Source organism: Pongo abelii, chromosome 18 (genome assembly GCF_028885655.2).
Source record: "Pongo abelii isolate AG06213 chromosome 18, NHGRI_mPonAbe1-v2.0_pri, whole genome shotgun sequence".
Taxonomy (NCBI): domain Eukaryota; kingdom Metazoa; phylum Chordata; class Mammalia; order Primates; family Hominidae; genus Pongo; species Pongo abelii.
Genome location: NC_072003.2, coordinates 20,777,221 through 20,790,964, shown reverse-complemented (window position 1 = coordinate 20,790,964; position 13,744 = coordinate 20,777,221). Strand labels below are relative to the sequence as shown.

General features: G+C 50.7%; 1 protein-coding gene across 4 annotated transcripts in view; it reads left to right on the top strand.

The window, feature by feature from the left end:
• Window positions 1-3,656, top strand: part of LOC103889532 (ubiquitin carboxyl-terminal hydrolase 31-like) — a 58,387-nt gene extending 54,731 nt beyond the window's left edge. For all 4 annotated transcript variants that reach the window (XM_063717628.1, XM_063717629.1, XM_054534776.2 and 1 more), the window contains one exon: window positions 613-3,656. In XM_063717628.1, the coding sequence (XP_063573698.1) occupies window positions 613-3,078 (2,466 nt within the window). In that variant the 3' untranslated portion in view covers window positions 3,079-3,656. The remainder of the gene's footprint in view (window positions 1-612) is intronic.
• The last annotated feature ends 10,088 nt before the right edge of the window (window positions 3,657-13,744 follow it).

Below are 13,744 nucleotides of genomic sequence, written 5' to 3'. Positions count from 1 at the left end.
TCAACTTCCACTCTGCCTCTTGCAAGCTGTGTGACCCTGGGCACAATTTCTCCTTCCTCTGGAAACCTCTGTTTTCTTCGATTTGGAGCAGGGTGGTCACACTGACCTTGCAGAGTTCTGAGAATCAGAGACAGAACATAAAAGGCCTGGAAAACATTCTCCAAAAAGAAGCTGCAACATGTGTGGACAATGGGCTTTTCATGCCTCTCTTACTCTCTGTTGACCTGGTGCAAGAAACATGCTCTGGTGCTGGCTGTGAGGGAGGAAAGAGGATAGACATAGACACTCCTGTGTCTCAAACATGCTTCTTTATTACCCTGTTATGACTCTGTCTTCCCTGGGGCAGGACCCCAGCCTGCCTCCATTTGCAAACAGACACAGTGGCATGTGGAGACAACAGTGTGTCCCAGTGACTTTTCTTTACTCCCCAGCTGTGGGCAGTACTCAGTGGAAGGGTGATATTATGACACTGATACTGCTATTTTGAAACCTGGAGGAGGGAAAGGTGCAAAAATCTATCACCAGCAACAGAAGGTGCAGCCTGTGTTGGTGGCGGTAATTTTGTCCATCAAATGAATATGTGTGAAAACATTTCCTCCTTCGGCCCTACAGGTCAGGATGGCGGCAGTGGAGCACCATCATTCCTCAGGGTTGCCCTACTGGCCCTACCTCATGGCTGAAACTTTAAGAAAAAGGATGGGCCACAAGCCAACTCCTCCACCTCAGTGTGATCTGAGAGGTCAACCACATCCATCAGTTAAAGGGTGTCTGAGACTGCTGACTCTTTCTCGACTACAGTGTCTACTAGGACCTCAACCACATTCAACAACTGATGATTTTCTGAGAAGAGAGACACCTCAAGACGAGTGTGCCCTGGGACCTGAACCACTTCCTCGAGCTGATGATTTTCCGAGACTCAAGACACCTCCCGAGGGTCTTTTCATACCAATTTCCCCTTTTCCAGTTGATGATTCTCTGAGCCTCAAGACACCTCCCGAGTGTCTTCTGGTACCCCTTCCACCTTCTCCAGTTGATGATTTTCTGAGACCACAAACACCTCCCGTCCAGTGTCACCTGAGACCTGTACCATTTCATCAAGCTGATATCAGGAGACTCAAGAAACCTCCTGACTGTTTTTTCACACCCCTTCCACCTTCTCCAGTTGATGATTCTCTGAGCCTGAAGACACCTCCCGAGTGTCTTGTGGTACCTCTTCCACCTTCTGCAGTTGATGATTTTCTCACACCAAAAACACCTCAACTACAGTGTCACCTGAGACCTGTACCGTTTCATCGAGCTGATGATATTAGGAGACTCAAGAAACCTCCTGACTGTTTTTTCACACCCCTTCCACCTTCTCCAGTTGATGATTCTCTGAGGCTGCAGACACCTCCCGAGTGTCTTCTGGTACCCCTTCCACCTTCTCCAGTTGATGATTTTCTCACGCCACAGGCACCTCCCATCGAGCGTCATCACCTGGGACCTGTAGCATTTCCTCAAGCTGAGGATTTTAGGAGACCCAAGGAACCTCCCGACTGTCTTTTCTTACCCCTTCCACCTTCTCCAGTTGATGATTTTCTCACATCAGAGGAACCTCCCATCAAGCGTTGTCGCCTGGGACCTGTAGCATTTCCTCGAGGTGATGATATCAGGAGACTCAAGAAACCTCCTGACTTTTTTTTTGCACCCCTTGCACCTTCTCCAGTTGATGATTCTCTGAGCCTGAAGACACCTCCCGAGTGTCTTCTGGTACCCCTTCCACCTTCTCCAGTTGATGATTTTCTCACACCACCAGCACCTCCCATCAAGCGTCATCACCTGGGACCTGTAGCATTTCCTCGAGCTGAGGATTTTAGGAGACCCAAGGAACCTCCCGACTGTTTTTTCTTACCCCTTCCACCTTCTCCAGTTGACGATTTTCTCACATCAGAGGAACCTCCCATCAAGCGTTGTCGCCTGGGACCTGTAGCATTTCCTCGAGCTGATGATATCAGGAGACTCAAGAAACCTCCTGACTGTTTTTTCGCACCCCTTCCTTCTCCAGTTGATGATTCTCTGAGCCTGAAGCCACCTCACGAGTGTCTTCTGGTACCCCTTCCACCTTCTCCAGTTGATGATTTTCTCACACCACCAGCACCTCCCATCAAGCGTCGTCACCTGGGACCTGTAGCATTTCCTCAAGCTGATGATTTTAGGAGACCCAAGGAACCTCCCGACTGTTTTTTCTTACCCCTTCCACCTTCTCCAGTTGACGATTTTCTCACATCACAGGAACCTCCCATCAAGCGTTGTCGCCTGGGACCTGTAGCATTTCCTCGAGCTGATGATATCAGGAGACTCAAGAAACCTCCTGACTGTTTTTCTGCACCCCTTCCACCTTCTCCAGTTGATGATTCTCTGAGCCTGAAGAAACCTCCCAAGTGTCTTGTGGTACCTCTTCCACCTTCTGCAGTTGATGATTTTCTCACACCAAAAACACCTCAACTACAGTGTCACCTGAGACCTGTACCATTTCATCGAGCTGATATTAGGAGACTCAAGAAACCTCCTGACTGTTTTTTTGCACCCCTTCCACCTTCTCCAGTTGATGATTCTCTGAGGCTGCAGACACCTCCCGAGTGTCTTCTGGTACCCCTTCCACCTTCTCCAGTTGATGATTTTCTCACACCACAGGCACCTCCCATTGAGCGTCGCCTGGGACCTGTAGCATTTCCTCGAGCTGATGATTTTAGGAGACCCAAGGAACCTCCCGAGTGTTTTTTCGCACCCCTTCCACCTTCTGCAGTTGATGATTCTCTGAGCCTGAAGACACCTCCCGAGTGTCTTCTGGTACCTGTTCCACCTTCTCCAGTTGATGATTTTCTGAGACCACAAACACCTCCCGTCCAGTGTCACCTGAGACCTGTACCATTTCATCGAGCTGATGATATCAGGAGACTCAAGAAACCTCCTGACTGTTTTGACCGTTTTTTGTTTTGTTTTCTTTTGTGTTTGTTTTTTGTTTTATTTTTATTGTGTTGGAGGAAGGCGTCTGTTATGTTGTTGATTCTATTTATTCATCATTTTTGCAATACATAAATTCATTTAAGTATTGATTGTGCACCTATCATATGATAAGCATTTTTTCATCACTCCCCCACTCCCAGAACCCTAAGCTTTTCTCACTGTTAGAACTGCTAGTTTATTTGTATTTCAGTCACTTTGACTATAAACTCCTTGAGTGTAGGTGCTTAGATTTTTTTCACTGCTTAGCCCCCAATGCCTGTATAGAGTAAGCTCTTTTTTTTTTTTTTTTTTTGTACCAAATGCCCAATGGCCAATTTATTCTGTTTCAATAACAACTAGGCATCATTTTCAAAGGGCCATATACTGACAACAGACTGCCCAGAAATTATCTCCCTATGTAGGAAAACTACAGAAGACAAGTTCTTAGACTTTTAATGCCCATTACAGTAGCCATTAATGACAGGTGACTACCGAGCCTTGAAATGCGATAGTCCAAATTGAGATGTGCTATAAGCTTAAATTACACACCACATGTCAAAGCCATAAGACCAAAAACTGTAAAATAGTCTAGTAATTTAATATTTATTATATATTGAAATGATATTTGGTATTTTAGATATATTGAGTTAAATAAAAGTTAAATTCACCTGTTTGGTTTTTTATTTTTAAAATGTGAATTCCAGAAATTTTTTTTTTTTATGAAGTATTTATTGATCATTCTTGGGTGTTTCTTGGAGAGGGGGATTCTCCATGGGGCTGGGTCGGTTCTGGGGTCTCTGGGGGCACTGAGTCGGTTCTGGGTTCTCCTTGGAGGCTGAGTCGGTTGTGGGATCTCCTTGGGGGCTGGGTCGGTTCTGGGATCCCTGGGGGTGCTGAGTCGGTTCTGGGTTCTCCTTGGAGGCTGGGTCGGTTCTGGATTCTCCTTGGGGGCTGGATGGATCCTGGATTCTCCATGGGGGCTGGGTCGGTTCTGGGATCTCTGGGGGCGCTGAATCGGTTCTAGGTTCTCCTTGGAGGCTGGGTCGGTTCTGGATTCTCCTTGGGGGCTGGATGGATCCTGGATTCTCCATGGGGGCTGGGTCGGTTCTGGATTCTCCTTGGGGCTTGAACAGTTGCTTCTTTTTACCTGTGTTCTCACTCTGTGCCTTAAACCAACTTAACCATCAAAGAAAACAAATCGTATGTGTTTCCTACCCTGGGTCTTCTTAATTGTTTGTGGAATTCTGGAAAATTCATGAGCAAGGCTGTTCTCTCTAATTTAGTGGTTCAGAAACTGATTTTAGGCTTTCCATCTCCTTGACATCGAAAACTTGCCAAACTTTAACTTCTGTGATCTTTGATTCACTGCTTAAAACAGGTCCTGGGCATCAGGTTTAGATCTGCTGCTGAAATGGAAAATCCTGTCTCAGACACAGCGGTGACTGCGATGCTGCAGACAATTCTCATTGGGATCCACCTTATGATTCTCATTTGGGTCTAATAGCCTTTTTTTTTTCAGTTCCTTGTTATTAAGTTGCGGTTTGAATGGGCATGTGGGTAATCTGTGTGTGTGCGTGTACATGTGTGTGCGTGTACATGTGTGTGCGTGTACGTGTGTGTGCGAGGGGGTTCACGCGGGCGGATGTCAGGCCAGCACACAGCAATGGAAGGGCTGCCTGCTGGTCTCTGGAGCTGTTCTGAGGCTTCAGAGCGTCTCTTCCACTGCCGCCCTCCAGGGGCTCCCTCGCAGGGAGCAGAAGGCAAGGGCTGCCTGGGCTGCCATGGGCCATGGCTGAGACTGAGAAGACTTTCAAGGATGGTAAGTAAAGCGGGTGGGCACGGGGTAGGTGGGCACGGGTGAGCTGAGAGCCAGCAGCCCAGGCATCCCTGAAGTTCAGTCCATTCTGTCTTCAGATTTGGATTCACTCCCCATAGTTTAGAAACAACGCTGTTTGAGGTTAAAAACAAAACAAACAAATAAAAAGCCTGATTTTCAATTCTCAGAATGAATGAGAAGAGTGCCCGGTGGAGAATGGACTGTTTTTTCTTAAGTGAATAGCTCAAGGGGAACATCCAGGTGCCGGCCTTCGGGGGTCTCTGCGCCACTGGAGCGGGGGCTGTTGGGCCTGCGGAGATGCTGCGAGTTGGTGTCTGAGGGTGGGTGTGGGTTCCCACCACCACGAGTACTACCATTTCTATCAGCAGTTGGAGAAGTCCGTTCACCTGTGGAGCAGATTCTCGAGTATTGGAGGAAACACTGGAAGCATCGACTGTCTGAATGTGGATTCCTCTTCTGTTTATCACTGCTAAGTGAGATGCAATTAGGAATGAGATATCTTCACCCCATTGAGTCTGGGAGGGTCGATGAGCGGTCACATCAGTGAGCAGGCCAGGTGGTGAGGCGTGTTACCTGCGTGTTACCCAGAAAAATAAAGCAGGGCAGATGCAGGTAAGGGCCAGTTATTCGACATTGTGTAGTCGAGGAAATCTCCCTCTCAGGTGTCCACAGGGAGAAGCAACACAGATCGCTGGGGACAGAGCATTCCTGCAGAGGGAATTCCTGCAGAGAGCAGGACAGAGCATTCCTACAGAGGGAATGTGCAAAGGCCCCGGGAAGGGAGAGATCTGTCCTGCTGAAGGGAAAGCAAGAAGGCAGAGGGTTGGAGCCAGGAGGCCTGGAGCTGCTGGGTAAGGCCTGAGCACCCGGGCTCCTGTGTGCACGATGGGGCTTTGTGATTTGTGCCAAGGGGGACAGGAGGACAGTCCAGGGTTTTGGCAGAGGAGTGACACGGCTCCTTGTAAATCTTCACAGGACCAGGATAACGTCACAACAGGTAGTTAATTCACCACCACACATTTATAGTCTGAGGCCCTTGGACTGTATGAGCTACAACAATGACAGATAATCCAGGTGAGTGCCTCATGAACCCCTGCTGCCCCAGCTCCCACCCATGGCATTTAAGCCAAGAAGCCCCATTGGTCCTCAGGGGCTCTCCAGCCCCTGCCCTCCTTCCTCCTGCCCGGACCAGCCCATCTGTCACATGGGGCTCTCTAGCCACCTGCCTCTCTTCCTCTCTGGAGGCTGCATGGAGCTGCTTGTCTTTGTAGCTGAACACTCAGGCCCCTACTTGGTCATCCAGCCAGTCATGGTGGGAGAGGCAAGAGGGGAGTCTGAGATGATGAGGGGTCAGTGATGCTGTCTTCCGGTCCATGGCTCATTAGAGATACCCTGTAATTTGCAGTGTTCTTTCTCCAGGAAGAACAGAGCCCCTCTAATTGCATGTGCTTTTATTGAAGCCTGAAAAATGCAGGCAGAGTGATAAGAGAGTGAAACTGTGGTCGCACTTTCCTGGCCTCCCTTCAAATATGTAAAGGGTCCTAAGGCGAGCCCTGGCCGGGGGGTCCTGAGCCCATGGCTTCTCCCTCGGTGCCTTTCACAGGTGGTCCAGGGCAAACGCTTGGTGCCCATTCAATTAAAATAGCGAAGGAGATGAGCTACAGCTTCTGCAAGGACGGTGTGGGGCTGTAGCCTCTGGGGCCTTAGTTAGAACCACATGAAAACACGAATGCTGGGGAGTAAAATTGCAGGAAATGAACGCAGGAACAGACACGGCTCGGATGTAGCAGAGGTGGGATCGGGAGTGATTTCGTTCCAATTCCCCGATGCTGCTTTCATAGCTGTTGGGGTTGAGTTTGAGGTATTGTAGTTGAACCTGTGTTGTAAGGGCGGAAGGCCTCATCAGCCCAGTGACTGCAAAGCCACGCGGGAGCCTCCCCAGTCAGAGGTGGCCTTGGAGGGCAGCTCGCTGTTCTCACTCAGTCCTGATTCTCGGCTCTCTCCTGACCCCCCAAGGTTTCTTCAATCAATTTGAAAGGGGCAAATAGGAAGCTCTGAAGGACAAGGCCCCACAAAGACCCCACACCCTGCAAATCCCCCAGGGGCTGCTCAGGGAGGGCACAGAGAGACCCCCAGGAATCAGCCCAGCCTCTGTGCCTGGGTCCTGGACCTGGGTGGGCGAGTCCACGTGCCCGGAGCCAGAACCTGCCCCAGCCCTTCACAGAGCCACATCTCAGGGGACCATTCCAGGTGGGCTGACAGTTTCCAGCTGCAGCGCCTTAAAGCCCAGGCTGTGGGCAGATGGTCCTTACCTCGGAGGTAGGCATGAGTCGAGAGGCAGGACCTTGTGGGATGACAGCTCTGGACCCTGAGTTGGAGTGTGCACCGCTCCCAGCTGAGTACCTACTGGTCACACGTTGAGCCCCCACAGCCTCCCTTCAGCCCTCTTCACAGGAAACAGGAAGGTGGTGTGCGCCAGGGAGGGGAGCTGACTTGAACAGGGCATTTCAAACTGCCAGTCACAAGCGGGGCCAAGGTTTAACAAATGACTCAGGAAAAAACGGGGTTGGGGGAGGGCGTGAGACACTCCTAGGTGGGAGGAGGTGCAGGCAGCACTCCCTGCGTTCACACTCACCATGGCTTCGCGACAGGGATGCACTCTGAGAAATACATGGCTGGGTGATTTTGCTGTGCGGGCCTCATGGTGACTTACACATGCCTGGATGGCCGGGCCTCCTGTGTGCAGGCTCCTGTACCAAATACCACAGGCGACTGCAACACAGTGGTGTATGTGTGTCCAAACACAACTAACCCGGGAGAGGACAGTAAGAATATGGCGCTACAATCCTATGAGACCACCCTGCTTGACCAAAACATTGTTATATGGTGCGTGACTGTATTTCCACCATATCAAAACATTGTTATGTGGTGCGTGACTGTATTTCCACCATAGAACAGATGTCAGCGACCCCAGAGCATGGGTTCGTGTAATTTTATAAACTCGATAAGCCCATCGAATTGAATTTTTAGTAATGGCTCTGTTTAACAACCAGCTTGCAAAATTCCTGAACACGTAATGCTTGGTCGTCCTGAGCTGGCACCTTCAGCACATGCGCACATGCTCACACACGTCCTCACACACACACACACATACAAGCACACACACGTGCACACAGCAGCTGCTCACGGCATCTACTTGAGGGGCCTGACACTCATTTAGAAGCTGAGTACACGAGGTTAGTCTAGGAAGCTAAAACAGAATGTAAAACATCAAGATGCTGCCTGTCTAGTCAGGATAAACATCGTTTATACGTTGGGACACATTTGACTCCTTTCACACCTGGTGCTGGTTGGCTTGGAGAGCAGTGGGGCGCCAGCCGGCTCCTCTGACAGCCACGCCTCCTGGAGGGTGGAGAGAGCCTGGTCTGCAGAAAGCCTGCTTGCTTCCTGAGGGGCACAGACACAGGTGGCCTGAGAGGGAGAAGGTTCTGGAACAGGGGGCCCAGAGGAAAGCCTGCAGTAGGAGCCAGGGTCATGGCGCCCAGCAGCTGCCCTCGCCCTGGCTCCTCCTGTTCCAGGCCAAGCCACCCATCTCGGAGCCGCCGTAAGTCCTCCTGCAATCAAACCGCGAGGCAGCGCCATGCCCACAAGAACCTGAGGTTTCTCCCAGCCTCGACCTTCCTCTCATGACAACAAGGCACCAATTTCCACGAAGGGCTCTGCGCTCAGGGCAGGGCTGGTAAACATGAGGTCACGCCCTTCCTGTGAGGGAGGTTCCAGTTCCCACAGCAGAGGCCTCGGGCAGGTGGGGGCTGCGGCAAGAGCAGGACAGGGCCAGGGAGCTGGTGTCCACTCCCACATAGTCCTCTTGCTTTAAACGGTTCTCTTGAGATAATTGCAGATTCACACACAGTCGTAAGGAATAATGCAGGGAGTGCCTGTTCCCTTTGCCCAGTTCCCCCCACAGCAGCATCTTGCAAAGCAAGGAGTGGTCACCGATGGGATCCAGTGCCTGAGGGGGGATGGCACCAGCTGCACATACACTGGGTGTGAGCATGTGTGTCAGTATGGGTATGTGTGTGTCAGTGTATGTGTATGGGTGTGCATGTGAGTCTGTCAGTGCGTCTGTGTATATGTGGGTGTGTGTGTGTCTGTATGTGGGGGTGCGTGTGAGTGTGTGAGAGTATCAGTGTGTCTACGTGTATGTGTGCATGTTGGTATGCATGTGTGTGTGTATCAGTGTGTGTGCATGTGGGTGTGCATGTGAGTGTATCAGTGTGTCTGTATGTATGCATATGGGTATGCTTGTGTGTGTGTCTGTGTGCATGTGGGTGTCTGTGTGTGTGTATCAGTGTGTCTGTGTGCATGTGTGCATGTGGGTGTGAGTATGAGTGTGTGCGAGGAGCGTGAATGTGTGTGAAGGAGGGAGTGCATGAGTGTGTGCATGTGTGTGTGCTTGTGTGTGTGAGGGACCGGGAGTGTGTGTGAGAGGGACTGTGTGAGCATATGTGTATGTACGAGGGTGTGCATGTGGGTGTGAGTGTATGAGGGAGGGGAGGGTTGTGAGCATGTATGAGTATGCTTATGTGTGAGTGTGTGAGGAAGTGTGTGTATGTGTGCATGAGTGAGGGGAGTGTGTGTGCATGTGTGTGAGTGCATGTGGGTGGGTGTGTGTGAGGAAGTGTGTGTGTGAGTGAGGATGTGTGTGAGCATGTGCACATGAGTGTGCTTGCATGTGTGAGTGAGGGAGGGTTGTGTGTGCTTGTGTGTGTGAATGGAGGGTGTGTGCATGTGAGGGAGTGTGTGTGTGTGAATGAGGGAGTGTGTGAGCATGTGTGCGTGTGTGCTTACATGTGTGAGGGAGTGTGTGTGTGCACGTGTGTGTGTGTGATGGAGTGTGCACTTGTGAGTGTGTTTAGTTGTGGGCAGTTGTGTCCCATGTGAGTGTGTGTGCATGTGTGTGAGAGGGAGTGTGTGCACATGTGTGTGTGAGGGACGAGCTGGGCAGTTGTGTCCCGTGTGTGTGTGAGGGAGTGTGTGTGTGAGTGTGTCTAGAGCTGGGCAGTTGTGCCCTGTGTGCAGATCCCTGTGCAGATGCCGGACATTTCCATCCCACGAGCATCTCTCCTGCTCCTTTTCCAGCCACAGCCACCTCCCACCCCCTCCCTGGCCCCTGACCCCTGACCGCTGACACCCGCTGATCTGCTTTCCGTTTCTGTGACTTTGTCAGCTTGAGATTGTCTCCCTTCACTCGGCCCAGTTCCCCTGAGGCTCACCTGCAACACTGTGCACCCGCTTGCTTGCTGCTTTTCATGCAGTTCACCCTTTACCTGCTGAAGGACAGCTTGAAAGTTGCCTCCAGTTTTCTGCTATTACAAATGAATCTGCAGTGAACATTTGTGTTTTTTATGCATCACGTATTTTGAAGGGCATTTTCCTCACTCTCCTAATCCACAGCCTTCCTTGTGGGTGGGAGGCTGAGCCTGGGCAGACTGCGGGGGCTCCCTGGGGGCGGCACCCACACTTCGGCTTCTCTTCTGTGTTCCTGGTGTGGTTTATGTCCGTACAAGGGTTAGATCTGCAAATCCACCAGGGGCCCGACACAGTGTGCAGTGCCGGGAGGATGGCAGAGAGGAAAAATGCCTGCCAGTGCTCTCGGGAAAAATAACCACGAGAAAAGCTACCTCTAGCCGACTGTTTCTTATCTGCCAGACACAGGACACACAGCACACGCAGCTCGGTCCCAGCACAGGCCTGCGGGCGGGCACTGCTGCCAGCCCCATTTTACAGACGAAGAAACTGGGAGACAATCTGGGGAGGTGAGTTAGCTTCACAGGAAGCTAGTTGAAGAAATAAAAGTAATTGACGCGGTAGCTCACAACTCCTAAGTGTAATGAAAGCAGCCGCGGTCGTTGTCTCAGTCAAGGTGCCAGGGATTTGTGGGCTGACTGGCATTCATCAGCGCCCACGGCTTCTGCGGGGGGGCGTGAGCGTCTCCCTCTGCTCTCCCGCCCTGCCCTGCACAACCTGGTGGTGAATTTCCTGCCCCGCCTGCTGCTCCACCCCTCCCTGAAGCCGGGAGGTTGGCAACTGAGCTTGTGAGGCTCAAGGGTACCTAGGACGGGCCACTCGGAGGGGAGGGCAGCTCTCCTCGGCCATCACAGCCAGAAAGTGGGCTTTGAGTGTTCCGTGCGGTGCCACCACCGTGTCTACACCCACCTCCACCGTGTCTACACCCACCTCCACCGTGTCTACACCCACCTCCACCGTGCGGTGCTGCTACCGTGTCTACACCCACCTCCACCGTGCGGTGCTGCCACCGTGTCTACACCCACCGCCACCGTGTCTACACCCAATGCCACCGTGTCTACACCCACCTCCACCGTGTGGTGCTGCCACCGTGTCTACACCCACCACCACCGTGTCTACACCCAATGCCACCGTGTCTACACCCACCTCCACTGTGTCTACACCCACTGCCACCATGTCTACACCCACCTCCACTGTGCGGTGCTGCCACCGTGTCTACACCCACCGCCACCGTGTCTACACCCACCTCCACCGTGTCTACACCCACTGCCACCGTGTCTACATCCACTGCCACCATGTGTACACCCACTGCCACCGTGCAGTGCTGCTACTGTGTCTACACCCACGGCCACCGTGTCTACACCCACCGCCACCGTGCTGTCCGCTTCGTGACTCGGGGGTCTAGGCTGCTTCTTTCCTCTCTCTCTGTGTTTCGAGAAGATGAGAACGAGACCATGATGCTCCGTAGTAAGGCCCACCTGGGCCTCCGACTGTAGTTGATAAGCCCAGCAGAGCATTGGGTCTCCTGTCCATCAACAACACAGACCACCAGGCCTCGGCATCCACAGGAACCTTGGTGTGGACCTGTCTGCTTCTCTCAGTTGTGTGGCTCAACTAATATTTGAGAAACACTCTTCGGTGGCTATTTATTCATCTCTCTAGATTCTCCAAATGTGTTCTCCTGCAGCTCATCAGGTCACTAGAAAGCTATTTTCTTTGACTTCTAAGTGCCTACATAAATTTTATGCGAGAGTTATGATTTAATGTTATATTTTTACTACATTCATTCAACAAATATTCATTGAGCATTTACCATGTTCTAGGCCCTGTAGTGAGTGTCATTTGAGATTTAAAACATCCTCCCCTAACTTGTCCAATATTCCTTTTGAAAAGAATTCCCTAAAAAATTTCTTGTATTGCCTTATGGGCTAAAGTACTGTCTTTCTTGAAAGTCTGACATGCTTCCTTTTATTAGATAATGTGACTTGTGTAAGATTCATATTTCCATATTTCCCTTTTCAACTTGGCTATCAGGAAGCTCAGTGTGGAGCTTTATGTTCAGCTGTTCTCACCTTAGATGTGTCAACAAGTCCACTAAAAAAAGTTTCTTTTAAAAGGAAATAGACGGGCTGGGCACGGTGGCTCACACCTGTAACCCCAGCACTTTGGGAGGCTGAGGCGGGTGGATCACCTGAAGTCAGGAGTTCGAGACCATCCTCAACATGGAGAAACCCTGTCTCTACTAAAAATACAAAATTAGCCGGGCGTGGTGGTGCATGCCTGTAATCCCAGCTACTTGGGAGGCTGAGGCAGGAGAACTGCTTGAATCTGGGAGGCGGAGGTTGCGGTAAGTGCCGAGATTGCGCCATTGCACTCCAGCCTGGGCAACAAGAGCGAAACTCCGTCTCAAAAAAAGAAAAAAAAAAAAAAAAAAAGGGAAAGAGACGTTATTCCAGCAAGCAGTTTGCAAACTGGGAGATGCTGCCTTTGGAACAAAACAAAAGTGTGTTCCAGAGACGAAAGGTGGGATTGTCTTCCACAAGGGAATCCCTGCCCAGGATCTCATTCTGGGCTTTATGCAGGTAAGGGAGGCAGACTTGCTTCGTTCTGTTTGGTAGAGCCTGGTAGCAGTCTATTGGTTTGGTCCAGAGGGCAAATTGGGATTTTTCTGGCCTCGGTTGATTCCGGCAGCATGAATAGACAGCTATGAAAGTTCCAACACTTCCAGGAACGCAGAGCTGGCATGTGACTGCTAGTCAGCAAAGGGTCGCGTGCCTCCATTTGGAATTCAGGCCCAATGAGCCCCTTGGGATGCACCTGGCAGGATGGGCTCTTTCAGATTCAGATACCTGATTCCACCATTCTTCCTTCAGTTCTTACTTTGAACCCTCCAAAAATTATTCTGTTGTGTACTGGTCATTTATGTGGCTTCAAATCCTTTGAAAGTAGATTGTTCAGATATGATCTAATAATGCTGTTTTGGAAATGAATGAATGTCCACTTGTCAATGGATTGATACGTGAACAGAAGAGTATATCAAAGACAGCAAAGTGTAACACCAAGGTCATTAAAAGAATAAATTATAGAGATTTTCTATTGGGTCATCGTCTGTTCCTTTCATCTCTCAATATTTTGTTTCCTGGCTCTTATTATCACAGCTCTAAGGGACAACTTTCTAATTTAGAAAACGAATGACCAAATGCATCATTTAGAACACAAATGTGAGAAGGCCGGTGCTTGGGCAGCTCTGTGGCGCTGTGTTTTGTTGAGGGAGCCCTGGATGTATGCTTAGCCCCTGTGCTTCTCAGAGGGCCGGAGGCCGCACATACAGATACCTTGCTCCGATGTGCCTGGATAAGCACTGAGAGTGGGTTTTAGGGACCGACTGGGGAGAGATGCACGTGGGGTCTGAGTCGACCATCTGTGGGGCACTCTGGTTGTGCCCAGCATCCATTTGTGCAGCACAAACTTTTTCTCTGGGACTGTCCACCCCCCAAGTTCTTGTGGTATCGTAAAGAGGACCACAGTTTCAAGATGTAGGAGTGAAATGGACTGAGGCTAACCCAGTGAAGTTTGTGGCTGGGTTAAGGAGTGAGTCAGGGAGATGCGTGT